The sequence below is a fragment of the Bombina bombina genome, chromosome 7 (genome assembly GCF_027579735.1).
Source record: "Bombina bombina isolate aBomBom1 chromosome 7, aBomBom1.pri, whole genome shotgun sequence".
NCBI lineage: Eukaryota > Metazoa > Chordata > Amphibia > Anura > Bombinatoridae > Bombina > Bombina bombina.
This window is the reverse complement of record NC_069505.1, coordinates 358,629,472-358,645,925: the sequence shown is the minus strand read 5'-3', so window position 1 is coordinate 358,645,925 and position 16,454 is coordinate 358,629,472. Positions and strand designations below refer to the sequence as shown.

Below are 16,454 nucleotides of genomic sequence, written 5' to 3'. Positions count from 1 at the left end.
GTTATTCCAGAGGTTTTTCCAGTTCCTGATGCTATTTCAGATATGATTTCTAAGGAATGGAATAGACTGGGTACTTCTTTTACTCCTTTTTCAAGGTTTAAAAAATTGTATCCTTTGCCTACTGATAGATTGGAGTTTTGGGAAAAGATACCTAAAGTTGATGGGGCCATCTCTACTCTTGCTAAACGTACAACTATTCCTACGGAAGATAGTACTTCCTTTAAGGATCCTTTAGATAGGAAGCTTGAATCTTATCTAAGGCAAGCTTATTTATGTTCAGGCCATCTTCTTAGGCCTGCTATTTCTTTGGCTGATGTTGCAGCTGCTTCAACTTTTTGGTTAGAATCTTTAGCGCAACAAGTATCAGATCATAATGTGTATAGCATTGTTAAATTAATTCTACATGCTAATAATTTCATTTGTGATGCCATTTTTGATATCATCAGAATTGAAGATAGATATATGTCTTTAGATATTTTAGCTAGAAGAGCTTTATGGCTTTAATCTTGGAATGCTGATATGACTTCTAAATCGACATTGCTATCTCTTTCTTTCCAAGGTAATAAATTATTTGGTTCTCAGTTAGAGTCTAAAATTTCAACTGTCACTGGGGGGAAGGGAGCTTTTTTGCCTCAGGATAAAAAATCTAAGGGCAAATTTAAAGCTTCTAACCGTTTTCGTTCCTTTCAACAGACTAAGGAACAGAAACCTAATCCTTTCCCTAAGGAATCTGTCTCCAATTGGAAGCCTTCCTTAATCTGGAATAAATCCAAGCCATTTAAGAGATCTAAACCAGCCCCCAAGTCCGCATGAAGGTGCGGCCCTCATTCCAGTTCAGCTGGTAGGGGGCAGATTAAAATTTTTCAAGGATGTTTGGATAAATTTAGTCCAAAATCATTGGATTCAGAACATTGTCTCTCAGGGGTACAGAATAGGTTTCAGAGTAAGAGCACCTGTGAGAAGTTTCTTTCTCTCACGCATTCCAGTGAACCTAGAGAAAGCGCAGGCTTTCCTGAAGTGTGTTTCAGACCTGGATTTATCTGGGGTAATCGTGCCAGTTCCTTTTCAGGAACAGGGGCTGGGGTTTTATTCAAATCTGTTCATTGTCCCAAAGAAAGAAAATTCATTCAGACCAGTTCTGGATCTAAAGGTCTTGAATTGTTATGTAACAGTACCAACATTCAAAATGGTGACTATAAGGACTATTCTGCCTTTTGTTCAGCAAGGGCATTATATGTCCACAATAGACTTACAGGATGCATATCTTCATATTCCGATTCATCCAGATCACTATCAGTTCCTGAGATTCTCTTTTCTAGACAAGAATTACCAATTTGTTGCTCTTCCTTTTGGCCTAGCGACAGCTCCAAGGATCTTTTCAAAGGTTCTCTGTGCCCTACTCTCTGTAATAAGAGAGCGGGGTATTGTGGTGTTTCGTTATTTGGACGATATCTTGGTACTTGCTCAGTCTTTACGTTCTGCAGAATCTCACACAAATCAACTAGTGTTGTTTCTTCAAAGACATGGTTGGAGGATCAATTTACCAAAGAGTTATTTGATTCCTCAGACAAGGGTAACCTTTTTAGGTTTCCAAATAGATTCAGTATCCATGACTTTGTCTCTAACAGATAAGAGATGTTTGAAATTGGTTGCAGCCTGTTGGAACCTTCAGTCTCAATCATTCCCTTCAGTAGCTATGTGCATGGAGGTTTTAGGTCTCATGACTGCAGCATTGGACGCGATCCCCTTTGCTCGTTTTCACATGAGACCTCTTCAGCTTTGTATGCTGAACCAATGGTGCAGGGATTATACAAGGATATCACAATTAATATCCTTAGATCCCAATGTTCGAATATCTCTGACTTGGTGGTTAGATCACCATCGTATAGTTCAAGGGGCCTCTTTTGTTCATCCAACCTGGACTGTGATCACAACAGATGTGAGTCTTTCAGGTTGGGGAGCTGTGTGGGGATCACTGACAGCACAAAGGGTTTGGAAATCTCAAGAGGCGAGATTACCAATCAATATTTTGGAACTCCATGCGATTCTCAGAGCTCTTCAGTTTTGGCCTCTATTGAAGAGAGAGCCGTTTATTTGTTTTCAGACAGACAATGTCACAACTGTGGCATACGTCAATCATCAGGGTGGGACTCACAGTCCCCAAGCTATGAAAGAAGTATCCCGGATACTTGTTTGGGCAGAATCCAGCTCCTGTCTAATTTCTGCGGTCCATATCCCAGGTATAAACAATTGTGAAGCGGATTATCTCGGATTATCTCAGTCGTCAAGCTTTATATCCAGGAGAGTGGTCTCTTCACCCAGATGTGTTTTTTCAAATTGTTCAGATGTGGGGGCTTCCAGAAACAAGAAACTTTCCAGGTACCTGTCCAGGTCCTGGGATCCTCAGACGGAAGCAGTAGATGCATTGACACTTCCTTGGAGTTATCAACCTGGAGTTTTCCGCCTCTAGTTTTCCAAGAGTCATTTCCAAGATCATCATGGAGCAATCATTTGTACTACTGGTGGCTCCAGCATGGGCTCACAGGTTTTGGTATGCAGATCTTGTTCGGAGGTCCAGTTGCCAACCATGGCCACTTCCACTAAGGCCAGACCTTCTATCTCAAGGTCTGTTTTTCCATCAGGATCTCAAATCATTAAATTTGAAGGTATGGAAATTGAACGCTTAGTGCTTAGTGATAGAAGTTTCTCTGACTCAGTGATTAATACTATGTTGCAGGCTCGTACATCTGTTTCTAGAAAGATTTATTATTGAGTTTGGAAGACTTACATTTCATGGTGTTCGTCTCATAAATTCTCTTGGCATTCTTTTAGAATTCCTAGAATTTTACAATTTCTTCAGGATGGTTTGGATAAGGGTTCCTTGAAAAGACAAATCTCTGCTCTTTCTGTTTTATTCCACAGAAGAATTGCTAAACTCCCTGACATTCATTGTTTTGTACAGGCTTTGGTTTGTATCAAGCCTGTCATTAAATCAATCTCTCCTCCTTGGAGTCTTAATTTGGTTTTGAAGGCTTTACAGGCTCCTCCATTTGAGCCTATGCATTCTTTGGACATTAAATTGCTTTCTTGGAAAGTGTTGTTTCTTTTGGCCATCTCTTCTGCTAGAAGAGTTTCTGAATTATCCGCTCTTTCTTGTGAGTCTCCTTCTCTGATTTTTCATCAGGATAAGGCAGTTTTGCGGACTTCATTTAAATTCTTACCTAAAGTTGTGAATTCCAACAACATTAGTAGGGAAATTGTTGTCCCTTCTTTGTGTCCCCATCCTAAGAATTCTTTGGAAAGATCTTTACATTCTTTGGATGTGGTGAGAGCTTTGCAATATTATGTTGAAGCTACTAAAGATTTCAGGAAGACTTCTAGTCTATTTGTTATCTTTTCTGGTTCTAGGAAAGGTCAGAAGGCTTCTTCCATTTATTTGGCATCTTGGTTAAAGCTTTTGATTCATCACGCTTATTTGGAGTCGGGTAAATCCCTGCCTCAGAGGATTACAGCTCATTCTACTAGGTCAGTTTCCACTTCCTGGGCTTTTAAGAATGAAGCTTCAGTTGATCAGATTTGCAAAGCAGCAACTTAGTCTTCTTTGCATACATTTACTAAATTCTACCATTTTGATGTTTTTTCTTCTTCAGAAGCAGTTTTTAGTAGAAAAGTTCTTCCAGCAGCTGTTTCAGTTTGATTCTTCTGATTATAATTTCAGTTTTTTTCTTTTCCATTATAAGATTAAAATTTATGATTTGGGTTGTGGATTAATTTTTTCAGTGGAATTGGCTGTCTTTATTTTTTATCCCTCCATCTCTAGTGACTCTTGTGTGGAGTTCCACATCTTAGGTATTGCTATCCCATACGTCACTAGCTCATGGACTCTTGCCAATTACATGAAAGAAAACATAATTTATGTAATAATTTACCTGATAAATTCATTTCTTTCATATTGGCAAGAGTCCATGAGCCCCACCCTTTTTATGGTGGTTATGATTTTTTTGTATAAAGCACAATTATTCCAATTCCTTTGTTTATGCTCTTTCTCCTTTCTTTATCACCCCACTTCTTGGCTATTCATTAAACTGAATTGTGTGTGTGGTGAGGGGTGTATTTATAGGCATTTTGAGGTTTGGGAAACTTTGCCCCTCCTGGTAGGATTGTATATCCCATACGTCACTAGCTCATGGACTCTTGCCAATATGAAAGAAATTAATTTATCAGGTAAATTCTTACATAAATTATGTTTTTTTTAAGTTGTGAATACCTTACAGCTGTTAAATACAATTAAACTCAGGTGTGGCTCATGATTACTGCTCCTAGGGTTTAAAAGGGAAGCATTTCTCTAGCTACGCAGATTACAGCCAGGCAGGAGGCCTGATATGATGTGCTGTGAAAAATATTATGTACTAAACATTTTGCTGGATTTGCTGTTACATTCTGTAAAGGATATTTGTATTGCTGCAGACAGATATTTGCTGTTTTTGGAAGCTTGTGCAGAGAAGCTTGTCCTTTTGCCTTACCTGCGAACAAACTGTATGCTGCTGTTAACCCCTTAATGACCACAGCACTTTTCCATTTTCTGTCCGTTTGGGACCAAGGCTATTTTTACATTTTTGCGGTGTTTGTGTTTAGCTGTAATTTTCCTCTTACTCATTTACTGTACCCACACACATTATATACCGTTTCTCTCGCCATTACATTGCCTTTCTAAAGATACCATTATTTTCATCATATCTTATAATTTACTATAAAAAAATTATAAAATATAAGGAAAAAATGGAAAAAAAACACACTTTTTCTAACTTAGACCCCCCAAAATCTGTTACAGATTTACAACCACCCATGCGAAATAGTTTCTAAATTTTGTCCTGAGTTTAGAAATACCCAATGTTTACATGTTCTTTGCTTTTTTTGCAAGTTATAGGGGCATAAATACAAGTAGCACTTTGCTATTTCCAAACATTTTTTTTTTTTCAAAATTAGCGCTAGTTACATTAGAACACTAATATCTTTCAGGAATCCCTGAATATCCCTTGACATGTATATATATTTTTTTAGTAGACATCCCAAAGTATTGATCTAGGCCAATTTTGGAATATTTCATGCCACCATTTCACCGCCAAATGCGATCAAATACAAAAAATTGTTCACTTTTTCACAAATTTTTTCACAAACTTTCGGTTTCTCAGTGAAATTATTTACAAACAGCTTGTGCAATTATGGCATAAATGGTTGTAAATTCTTCTCTAGGATCCCCTTTGCTCAGAAATAGCAGACATATATGGCTTTGGCGTTGCTTTTTGGTAATTAGAAGGCCACTAAATGCCGCTGTGCACCACACGTGTATTATGCCCAGCAGTGAAGGGGTTAATTAGGGAGCATGTAGGGAGCTTTTTGGGGTAATTTTAGCTTTAGTGTAGTGTAGTAGACAACCCCAAGTATTGATCTAGGCCCATTTTGGTATATTTCATGCCACCATTTCACCGCCAAATGCGATCAAATTAAAAAAAACTTAACATTTTTCACAATTTTAGGTTTCTCACTGAAATCATTTACAAACAGCTTGTGCAATTATGGCACAAATGGTTGTAAATGCTTCTCTGGGATGCCCTTTGTTCAGAAATAGCAGATATATATGGCTTTGGCATTGCTTTTTGGTAATTAGAAGGCCGCTAAATGCCGCTGCCCACAACACGTGTATGATGCCCAGCAGTGCAGGGGTTAATTAGGGAGCTTGTAGGGAGCTTGTATGGTTAATTTTAGCTTTAGTGTAGTGTAGTAGACAACCCAAAGTATTGATCTAGGCCCATTTTGGTATATTTCATGCCACCATTTTACCGCCAAATTCGATCAAATTAAAAAAAAAAACGTTACATTTTTCACAATTTTAGGTTTCTCACTGAAATTATTTACAAACAGCTTACATAGAAACATAGAAACATAGATATTGACGGCAGATAAGAGCCATAGGCCCAGCAAGTCTGCCCGACCTTACCTAACAGTATAAACTTATCTAGTTCGTAGGATAGCCCTATGCTTGTCCCATGCATTTTTAAAGTCCCCCACAGTGTTTGTTGCTACTACCTCTTGAGGAAGTTTATTCCATAAATCAATCACTCTTTCTGTAAAGAAATGCTTCCTCAAATTACTCCTGAATCTACTACCCTTTAGCTTGAGCTCATGACCCCTTGTTCTTGAATTTTCCATTTTATGTAAAATACCCATAGCCTCAGTTTTACTAAACCCTTTAATGTACTTGAAAATGCAATTATGTGCAATTATGGCACAAATGGTTGTAAATGCTTCTCTGGGATCCCCTTTGTTCAGAAATAGCAGATATATATGACTTTGGCGTTGCTTTCTGTTAATTAGAAGGCCGCTAAATGCTGCTGCGCCTCACACGTGTATTATGGCTAGCAGTGAAGGGGTTATTTAGGGAGTTTGTAGGGAGCTTGCAGGGTTAATTTTAGCTTTAGTGTAGAGATCAGCCTCCCACCTGACACATCCCACCCCCTGATCCCTCCCAAACAGTTCCCTTTCCTCCCCCACCCCACAATTGTCCCCGCCATCTTAAGTACTGGCAAAAAGTCTGCCAGTACTAAAATAAAAGTTTTTTTTTTTTTTTTTAAATATATATATATATTTTTTAGCATATTTACATATGCTACTGTGTAGGATCCCCCCTTAGTCCCCAACCTCCCTGATCCCCCCCAAAACCGCTCTCTAACCCTCCCCCTCTGCCTTATTGGGGGTCATCTTGGGTACTGGCAGCTGTCTGCCAGTACCCAGTTTGCAAAAAAAAATGTTTTTTTTTATTTTTTTTGCCAGTTTTTCTGTAGTGTAGCTTCCCCCCCCCACAGACCAACCCCCACCACCTAACTGATGTTTTTTTTTTTAAATTATTTGTTTATTTTTTTAAACTTTTTTTTCATTTTTCTACACTTTTTTTCTGTAGTGTAGCGGTTCCCACCCGCTCCCTCCCCGTGCACGCGCCCGCCCCCTCGTGCATGTGCGTGCGTCCGTGCGTGCCCCCGGCCATCCCCGCCCACGATCCCGCCCCCCTCCAGATCAGCAGGGCCATCGATGGCTGCCACCCGTCTCCCATACCGGCTCCCACCCACCAACGAAAAGAGCCACCGATCTCCGGTGCAGAGAGGGCCACAGAGTGGCTCTCTCTGCACTGGATGGCTAAAAAATGCTATTGCAGGATGCCTCGATGTCGAGGCATCCTGCAATAACCGGAAAGCAGCTGGAAGTGATCAGGATCGCTTCCAGCTGCTTTCCAGACCGAGGATGTGCAGGGTACGTCCTTGGTCGTTAACTGACTTTTTTTTGAGGACGTACCCTGCACGTCCTTGGTCGTTAAGGGGTTAAAGTCACCTTGCTATTTTGGAAGAAAATAAAGTTTTGAAAACTTTAACTGGATTGTCCTCTATTGCATTTAAACCCTAGAAGACAGTGGTTGCCAAAGATTCTTGTTACACTATTTACTAACTAGTCTACCTAGTTAAAATAAATAAAAACTTAACTGTGAAATAAAAATAAAACCTAAGCTAGCTACAATGTAAATATTAGTTATATTTTAGCTAACGTAGGTTTTTTTTTTTTTTTACAGGTAAGTCTGTATTTATTTTTTAATTATTAAAAAAATATTATTTATTTTATTTTAATTATATTTAAGTTAGGGGGTGTTAGGAGGGCAGCGGTTTAGGGGTTAATAGGTTTATTATAGTGACGACAATGTCGTGGAGTGGCGGAATAGGGGTTAATAAATTTTAATAGTGGTGGCGATGTCCGGAGCAGCAGATTAGGGGTTAATTAATTTATTGTAGTGTTTGCGATGCGGGAGGGCCTCAGTTTAGGGGTTAATAGGTAGTTTATGGGTGTTAGTGTACTTTGTAACAGTTTAGTTACAAGTTTTATGCTACAGCTTTGTAACGTAAAACTCATAACTACTGACTTTAGATGGCGGTACGGATCTTGTGGTTATAGGGTGTACCTCTCCCTTATTGGCCTCACTCGTAATACTGGCGCTATTAAAGTCCCATCGAAAAAGGACTTTTTGCGTGAAGGCCAAAAAGGTGTACGGTAAACCTATACCTACAAGACTTGTAATAGGTACAATGCTTTTTCACTCACACCAAACTCGTAATCTAGATGATACTTAGCATATGTTTCACCATAACATGGATTTAAAGGGGGGTTGAAGTGTAAAATGAAAATGCTTTTGCACTATTTTTTGCATATAACTACAAAATGGGTTAAACACTTACACCTAGATTTAGAGTTTTGCGTTAGAAGGGGTGCGTTAGCTACGCATGTTTTTTTTCCCCCGCACCTTTTAAACAACGCTGGTATTTAGAGTTCTCTGAAGGGCTGCGTTAGGCTCCAAAAAGGGAGCGTACAGGCATATTTACCGCCACTGCAACTCTCAATACCAGCATTGCTTACGGACGCGGCCAGCTTCAAAAACGTGCTCGTGCACAATATCCCTATAGGAAACAATGGGACAGTTTGAGCTGAAAAAAAAAGCAGCGTTCAGCTCCTAACGCAGCCCCATTGTTTCCTATGGGGAAACACTTCCTAAGTCTGCACCTAACAACCTAACATGAACCCCGAGTCTAAACACCCCTTACCATACACTTATTAACCCCTAATCTGCCGCCCCCGCTATCGCTGACACCTGCATATTATTATTAACCCCTAATCTGCCGCTCCATACACAGCCACAACCTACATTATCCCTATGTACCCCTAATCTGCTGCCCCTTACACCGCCGACCCCTATATTATATTTATTACCCCCTAATCTGCCCCCCCAATGTCGCCGCTACCTACCTACACTTCTTAACCCCTAATCTGCCGACAGGACCTCGCCGTCACTATAATAAATGTATTAACCCCTAAACCGCCGCACTCCGCCTCAAAAACCCTATAATAAATAGCATTAACCCCTAATCTTCTCTCCCTAACATCGCCGACACCTAACTTCAAGTATTAACCCCTAATCTGCCGACCGGACCTCGCCGCTACTCTAATAAATGTATTAACCCCTAAAGCTAAGTCTAACCCTAACACCCCCCTAAGTTAAATAGAATTTTTATCTAACGAAATAAATTAACTCTTATTAAATAAATTAATCCTATTTAAAGCTAAATACTTACCTGTAAAATAAACCCCAATATAGCTACAATATAATGAATAATTATATTGTAGCTATTTTAGGATTTATATTTATTTTACAGGCAACTTTGTATTTATTTTAACTAGGTACAATAGCTATTAAATAGTTAATAACTATTTAATAGCTACCTAGTTAAAATAATTACAAAATTACCTGTAAAATAAATCCTAACCTAAGTTACAATTAAACCTAACTCTACACTATCAATAAATTAATTAACTAAACTATCTACAATTATCTACAATCAAATCAAGTAAACTAAATTACAAAAAAACCCACTAAATTACAAAAAAAGAATAAAATAATTTTAAACTAATTACACCTACTCTAAGCCCCCTAAAAAAATAACAAAGCCCCCAAAATAAAAAAATGCCCTACCCTATTCTAAAATAAAAATTTAACAGCTCTTTTACCTTACCAGCCCTTAAAAGGGCCTTTTGCGGGGCATGCCCCAAAGAAAACAGCTCTTTTGCATTTAAATAAACATACAATACTCCCCCCAACATTACAACCACCCACATACCCCTAATCTAACCCACCCAAACCCCCCTTAAAAAACCTAACACTAAGCCCCTGAAGATCCTACCTTATCTTCACCACGCCGGGTATCACAGATTCGCCCAGAAGAGGGTCCGAAATCTTCATCCTATCTGGCAAGAAGAGGTCCAGAAGCGGGTCCGAAGTCTTCATCCTATCCGGCAAGAAGAGGACATCCGGGCCGGTAGACATCTTCATCCAGGCGGCATCTTCTATCTTCTTCCATCCGGCACGGAGCGGGACCATCTTGAAGCAGCCAACGCGGATCCATCCTCTTCTTCCGGCGACTCCCAACGAATGAACGTTCCTTTAAGTGACGTCATCCAAGATGGCGTCCCTCGAATTCCGATTGGCTGATAGGATTCTATCAGCCAATCGGAATTAAGGTAGGAAAAAGATTGGCTGATCCAATCTGATTGGCTGATTCAATCAGCCAATCAGATTTTTCCTACCTTAATTCCGATTGGCTGATAGAATCCTATCAGCCAATCGGAATTCGAGGGACGCCATCTTGGATGACGTCACTTAAAGGAACCTTCATTCGTTGGGAGTCGCTGGAAGAAGAGGATGGATCCGCGTCGGCTGCTTCATGATGGTCCCGCTCCGCACCGGATGGAAGAAGATAGAAGATGCCGTCTGGATGAAGATGTCTACCGGTCCGGATGTCCTCTTCTTGCCGGATAGGATGAAGACTTCGGACCCTCTTCTGGACCTCTTCTTACCAGATAGGATGAAGAGTTCGGACCCTATTCTGGACGGATCGGTGATACCCGGCGTGGTGAAGATAAGGGAGGAAGATCTTCTGGGGCTTAGTGTTAGGTTTTTTAAGGGGGGTTTGGGTGGGTTAGATTAGGGGTATGTGGGTGGTGGGTTGTAATGTTGGGGGGGTATTGTATATTTATTTAAATGCAAAAGAGCTGTTTTCTTTGGGGCATGCCCTGCAAAAAGCCCTTTTAAGGGCTGGTAAGGTAAAAGAGTTGTTAAATTTGTATTTTAGAATAGGGTAGGGCATTTTTTTATTTTGGGGGGCTTTGTTATTTTTTTAGGGGGCTTAGAGTAGGTGTAATTAGTTTAAAATTATTGTAATCTTTTTTTTTTTGTAATTTAGTGGGTTTTTTTTGTAATTTAGTTTAGTTGATTTAATTGTAGATAATTGTAGATAGTTTAGTTAATTAATTTATTGATAGTGTAGTGTTAGGTTTAATTGTAACTTAGGTTAGGATTTATTTTACAGGTAATTTTGTAATTATTTTAACTAGGTAGCTATTAAATAGTAAATAACTATTTAATAGCTATTGTACCTAGTTAAAATAAATACAAAGTTGCCTGTAAAATAAATATAAATCCTAAAATAGCTACAATGTAATTATTATTTATATTGTAGCTATATTGGGGTTTATTTTACAGGTAAGTATTTAGCTTTAAATAGGATTAATTTATTTAATAAGAGTTAATTTATTTTGTTAGATAAAAATTATATTTAACTTAGGGGGGTGTTAGTGTTAGGGTTAGACTTAGCTTTAGGGGTTTATACATTTATTAGAGTAGCGGCGAGGTCCGGTCAGCAGATTAGGGGTTAATACTTGAAGTTAGGTGTCGGCGATGTTAGGGAGGGCAGATTAGGGGTTAATACTATTTATTATAGGGTTTGCGAGGCGGGAGTGAGGCGGTTTAGGGGTTAATACATTTATTATAGTGGCGGCGAGGTCCGGTCGGCAGATTAGGGGTTAAGAAGTGTAGGTAGGTAGCGGCGACGTTGGGGGGGCAGATTAGGGGGTAATAAATATTATGTAGGTGTCGGCGATGTTAGGGGCAGCAGATTAGGGGTACATAGGGATAATGTAGGTTGCGGCGGTGTGCGGTCGGCAGATTAGGGGTTAAAAAAATTTAATAGAGTGGCGGCGATGTGGGGGGACCTCGGTTTAGGGGTACATAGGTAGTTTATGGGTGTAAGTGTACTTTAGAGCACAGTAGTTAAGAGCTTTATGAACCGGCGTTAGCCCAGAGAGCTCTTAACTCCTGACTTTTTTCTGCGGCTGGAGTCTTGTCGTTAGAGTTCTGACGCTCAGTTCAGCCAAGACTCTAAATACCAGCGTTAGAAAGATCCCATTGAAAAGATAGGATACGCAATTGACGTAAGGGGATCTGCGGTATGGAAAAGTCGCGGCTGGAAAGTGAGCGTTAGACCCTTACCTACAAGACTCTAAATACCAGCGGGCGGCCAAAACCAGCGTTAGGACCCCCTAACGCTGGTTTGGACGGATAACGCAGAACTCTAAATCTAGGCGATAGTTAATATCAGCTCCAGAACAGCAATGCACTACTGGGGCCCTAGCTGAACACATCTTTTGAACCAATGACAAAAAACATAGATGTGTAACTACCCACCAATCACCAGCTAACTACTGGTTCATTGCTGCTCCTTTGCCTTTCTGGGTATGCTTTTCAACAAGAGAATTCATTACATTTGAGTAAATAAGTAAATTAAAAAATTGGATATACAATCTGAACAATAAAATATTAATTTTGACTTTTGTGACCCTTTAAAAATTCTGGTAATGTTGATAAAACGCTAGGTGGGTGGCAAGAATGGTCAAATTTAGGGGTTATTATTATTATCATTTATGTTGTATAGCGCCGCCAAATTCCATAGTGCTGGTTTTAGATTCATGGGTTTAAAACAGATGTGAAGATAATTGTCAAAGCAGTTTGAGAGTTCTTCTGCGTCATCTGTGCAGACTGGTGGTAAGGCAGGCGGTCTGGGGTCAGCAGCTACAGCATGGGTGGTGAACACATACAAACATTCCATGAATCAATAATACCAATAACAGTTATTCAGTGATGACTGACATTATAGTTAAAGGAAATTAAGTCCAACAATTTCTTCTCATGATTCATATAGAGAATGCAATTTTAACCAACTTTCAATCTTTTTTAATTATAAATGTTTCTTTGTTCTCATGGTATCTTTTGTTCAAAAGCAGGGACGTAACCTAAGGAGCAAGAATGTTATCCATTTGCAAAAACAGTATTTACTGCCATGTGGTACTTCAGACGCTTCAGGGATACCATCGGAACAAAGCAAATTTGACAATAGAAGTAAATTGGACACTTTTTAAAATAGTATGTTCTTTCCAAATCACAAAAGAAATGTTTAAAAACTAAATTTTTTTGCAATCTAGGAAATTCTATGTTAACTGCAAATGAAGATTGAAAAAGAGAAATACATAAATAATTGATGTACTGCTATAGCAAGTCAGCAATGTTTTAAATACTGAATTATACTGAAACAAGTTTCATCTTAAAGTGCTTTTAGGGGCAGATTTATCATAGCCAAAAGGGGCCGTATACCCCTGTTTTCGCGCGAGCCTTCAGACTTGCTGGAAACAGGAGTTAAGAAACAACAGTCTTAAGACCGCTGCTCGTTAACTCGTACACCTCCTCTGAGGTGGCGGACATCAATCCACCCAATCAAATACGATCGGGTTTATTGACACCCCCTTGGCCGCGAATCTGCAGGGTGCAGCCTTGAGCAAGCAGTTCACCAGAACTGCTTGTGCAATGATAAATGTGTATGCTGTCGGCATTTATCCATGACTGGCGGACATGATCGCTACAGCGGATCACGTCCGCCAGACAAATGATAAATCGGCCCCTGTATTAAATAATATACTTTTAAATTGTGAATTATCTGTATAATTAATAATAATACAATTTGTTTTGTATTTCAGAATAATGATTTGTTCAGCCTTGATTCTATTTGGACTTTTGTTCGTGATAGATTCTAATGAAGATGCCTGCTTCAAAATATGTAGATGTACTTCTTTAACTACAAATACATTAAAAGTGGATTGCAGTATCAGAAAACTAGAAATCGTGCCATCTTTCCCTGAAGAAACAGAAGAACTTTATTTGCAAGAGAACAATCTGACAGGAATCCCTAGTGGAACCTTTGATAAATTAATATACTTAAAAAGGTTGAATTTATCCTCCAACCGACTTCATTGTGACTGCAATATTTGGTACTTAAAAATATGGCTGGATGATCAAAAATTAGATACTGATAACAAAATAAAATGTCTTACACCAAGACCATTACATGGAATTCCAGTAACTCAGCTAACAAGAGTTCAAATTGAGTATTGTAAAAAGAGCAAACAACTTTGTCATGATTTCTTGTTTAATGACACTTTTCTTTTTGTTCTTTTTTTGGGGTTATTTTTGATAATGATCTTCTGCCTTAAAGCTTTAAAAATGATGAGATTTGAGCTCAAATTTCATGATGACTATAACAGCAACTTTGAGCTGCAAGAGACTCCAAAATTCCACTCTTTAAAAAGGCGAAGTCAACGGTCTTATAAAAACTATTGTTAAACCAAACACATACTTGCTACATACCTACAATATTCATCTAATTTATTTGTAATTCTTTATCTTCTTCTACCTCTCTTCCTATTTTCTTTATACACCCAATGTAGCTACCTCTCAATAAGTTATAGACTGTTTCTTTAGACAATTACTTCCAAGAATCACTTCTGTAAGTAACATTGAAAAGTATGTTTCTTTGTTGTTTATAGTTAGTTTGTCTATTCAGAAAATAATATTTTATAGCCAAAATGGTGTATTAGTGGTTGATTTAAATATGTTGCAGATTTGCTTACAAATGCCAATATACTAGTATCATCCAGAAGCAGAAAAGAAAGAAAATAAGACAAGAATGTGGATTTTTAAATATTGTACATTCAATATATTTGTATTAATTTGATGTATTTTATGATTGCAAATACTATTACCATATTGTTTGTTTATAAATGCAAATACTTTTGGAAGTATATAGCTAGGGGAAGAATTGTCCAGCTAATTGTGAAATTGAAAAAAAACAAACAGAAAAAGTGTGAATAGAAACAATTAACATTATCTTATTCCTAGGGATGTATTATGAGAGTACAGAATCAATGTGAGACTTCTGCTTTAGGTCTCAAGCCCAAGAACCTTTTCTGCTTTATCAAAATGCCATTGGACACTGACCATGACCAACATAGGTTGGTGTCACTATGGCTTTCAGAGTCACTTGTCTGTGACCTACAGAGGTCACTGTTGCTGTCAGAGTGCCTTTTTTCTTATCCAAAATACCTTATATTTTGCATACAAAAAATACCACTGTAATAACTGGTCCTGGCAAACATATAATATGCTTTTAGTTACTAGAGTTGTCTGGTAAAAAAAATATAAAATAGATAATTATTTTTTTTTTTTTTTAATCCTCTAGAGTTTATTAAATGAGTATCATGCTGCAAATTATAGCTCCATTTTGTCTTTTTCTATCACTTTCCTTATTGAGTATTGTAAAAAGAGCAAATTGATCTTACTTGCAGTCTCTTTATATTAATGAGATACCACCTCTTCTCAGTTCTGTGTGCACGCTTCTAGAGCTAAGCAGCACTCTTTGGGACCTAGTTATCAAGCCGTCAACCTCAAATACGCTGGAATTCCGCAGCGTATTTGTGGCGAGGCTGATACGCCTTAGTTATCAAAGGCTCGAGACCGGCAAAAGTAGAATTTTGTGACGTAAACTTCGATCCGCCGGACTCAGTCCAACACAGATCGATTCTTACGTCACTCCAGATGTTCCGCACACAAGTGCTAGTTATCAAAAAACTAGCAGGTACGCTCGGCACTTTTACGGCCCAGCGTACCTGGTTTTCAAACCGCCGCGGCGGATCCCATAGGAATCAATGGGAGTCTGACCATAGCGAAAGTACAAGATCGCTGATGACAGACATCCCATTGATTTCTATGGGAGCTGTCTGCACCTAACACCCTAACATGTACCCCGAGTCTAAACACCACTAATCTGCCCCCCTACACCGCCGCAACTAAATAAAGTTATTACCCCCTAAACCGCCACTCCCGGAGCCCACCGCAAGCTACTCTATACATATTAACCCCTAAACCGCCGCTCCCGGAGCCCACCGCAACTATAATAAATGTATTAACCCCTAAACCGCCGCTCCCTGAACCCCTCCGCAACCTATATTAAATGTATTAACCCCTATCCTGCCCCCCCTACACCGTCGCCACCTATAATAAATTTAATAACCCCTAATCTGCCCCCCCTACACCGTCGCCACCTATAATAAATTTAATAACCCCTAATCTGCCCCCCCTACACCGTCGCCACCTATAATAAATTTATTAACCCCTATCCTGCCCCCCACTACGCCGCCGCCACTGTAATAAAATTATTAACCCCTAAACCTAAGTCTAACCCTAACCCTTACGCCCCCCTAACTTAAATATTAATTAAATAAATCTAAATAAATTAACTCTTATTAACTAAATGAATCCTATTTAAAACTAAATACTTACCTTTAAAATAAACCCTAATATAGCTACAATATAAATAATAATTATATTCTAGCTATTTTAGGATTTATTTTTATTTTACAGGTACCTTTCAATTTATTTTAACTAGGTACAATAGCTATTAAATAGATATTAACTATTTAATAGCTTACCTAGCTAAAATAAACTGAAATTTACCTGTAAAATAAATCCTAACCTAAGTTACAATTACACCTAACACTACACTATACTTTAATAAATTATTCCTATTTAAAAATAAATACTTACCTGTAAAATAAACACTAAGGCCTAGATTTGGAGTTTGGCGGCAGATGGGCTGTTAACGCTACGCGGGCTTTTTTCTGGCCGCACCATAAATTTAACT

The 16,454-nt window shown here is 38.6% G+C and overlaps 1 protein-coding gene across 2 annotated transcripts in view; it reads left to right on the top strand.

Annotated features, from left to right (window-relative positions):
- Positions 1 to 15,022, top strand: part of LOC128666440 (platelet glycoprotein IX-like) — a 246,292-nt gene extending 231,270 nt beyond the window's left edge. For both annotated transcript variants that reach the window (XM_053721047.1, XM_053721046.1), the window contains one exon: positions 13,456 to 15,022. In XM_053721047.1, coding sequence (XP_053577022.1) covers positions 13,460 to 14,098 — 639 coding nt within the window. In that variant the 5' untranslated portion in view covers positions 13,456 to 13,459 and the 3' untranslated portion in view covers positions 14,099 to 15,022. The remainder of the gene's footprint in view (positions 1 to 13,455) is intronic.
- Positions 15,023 to 16,454: the final 1,432 nt, after the last annotated feature.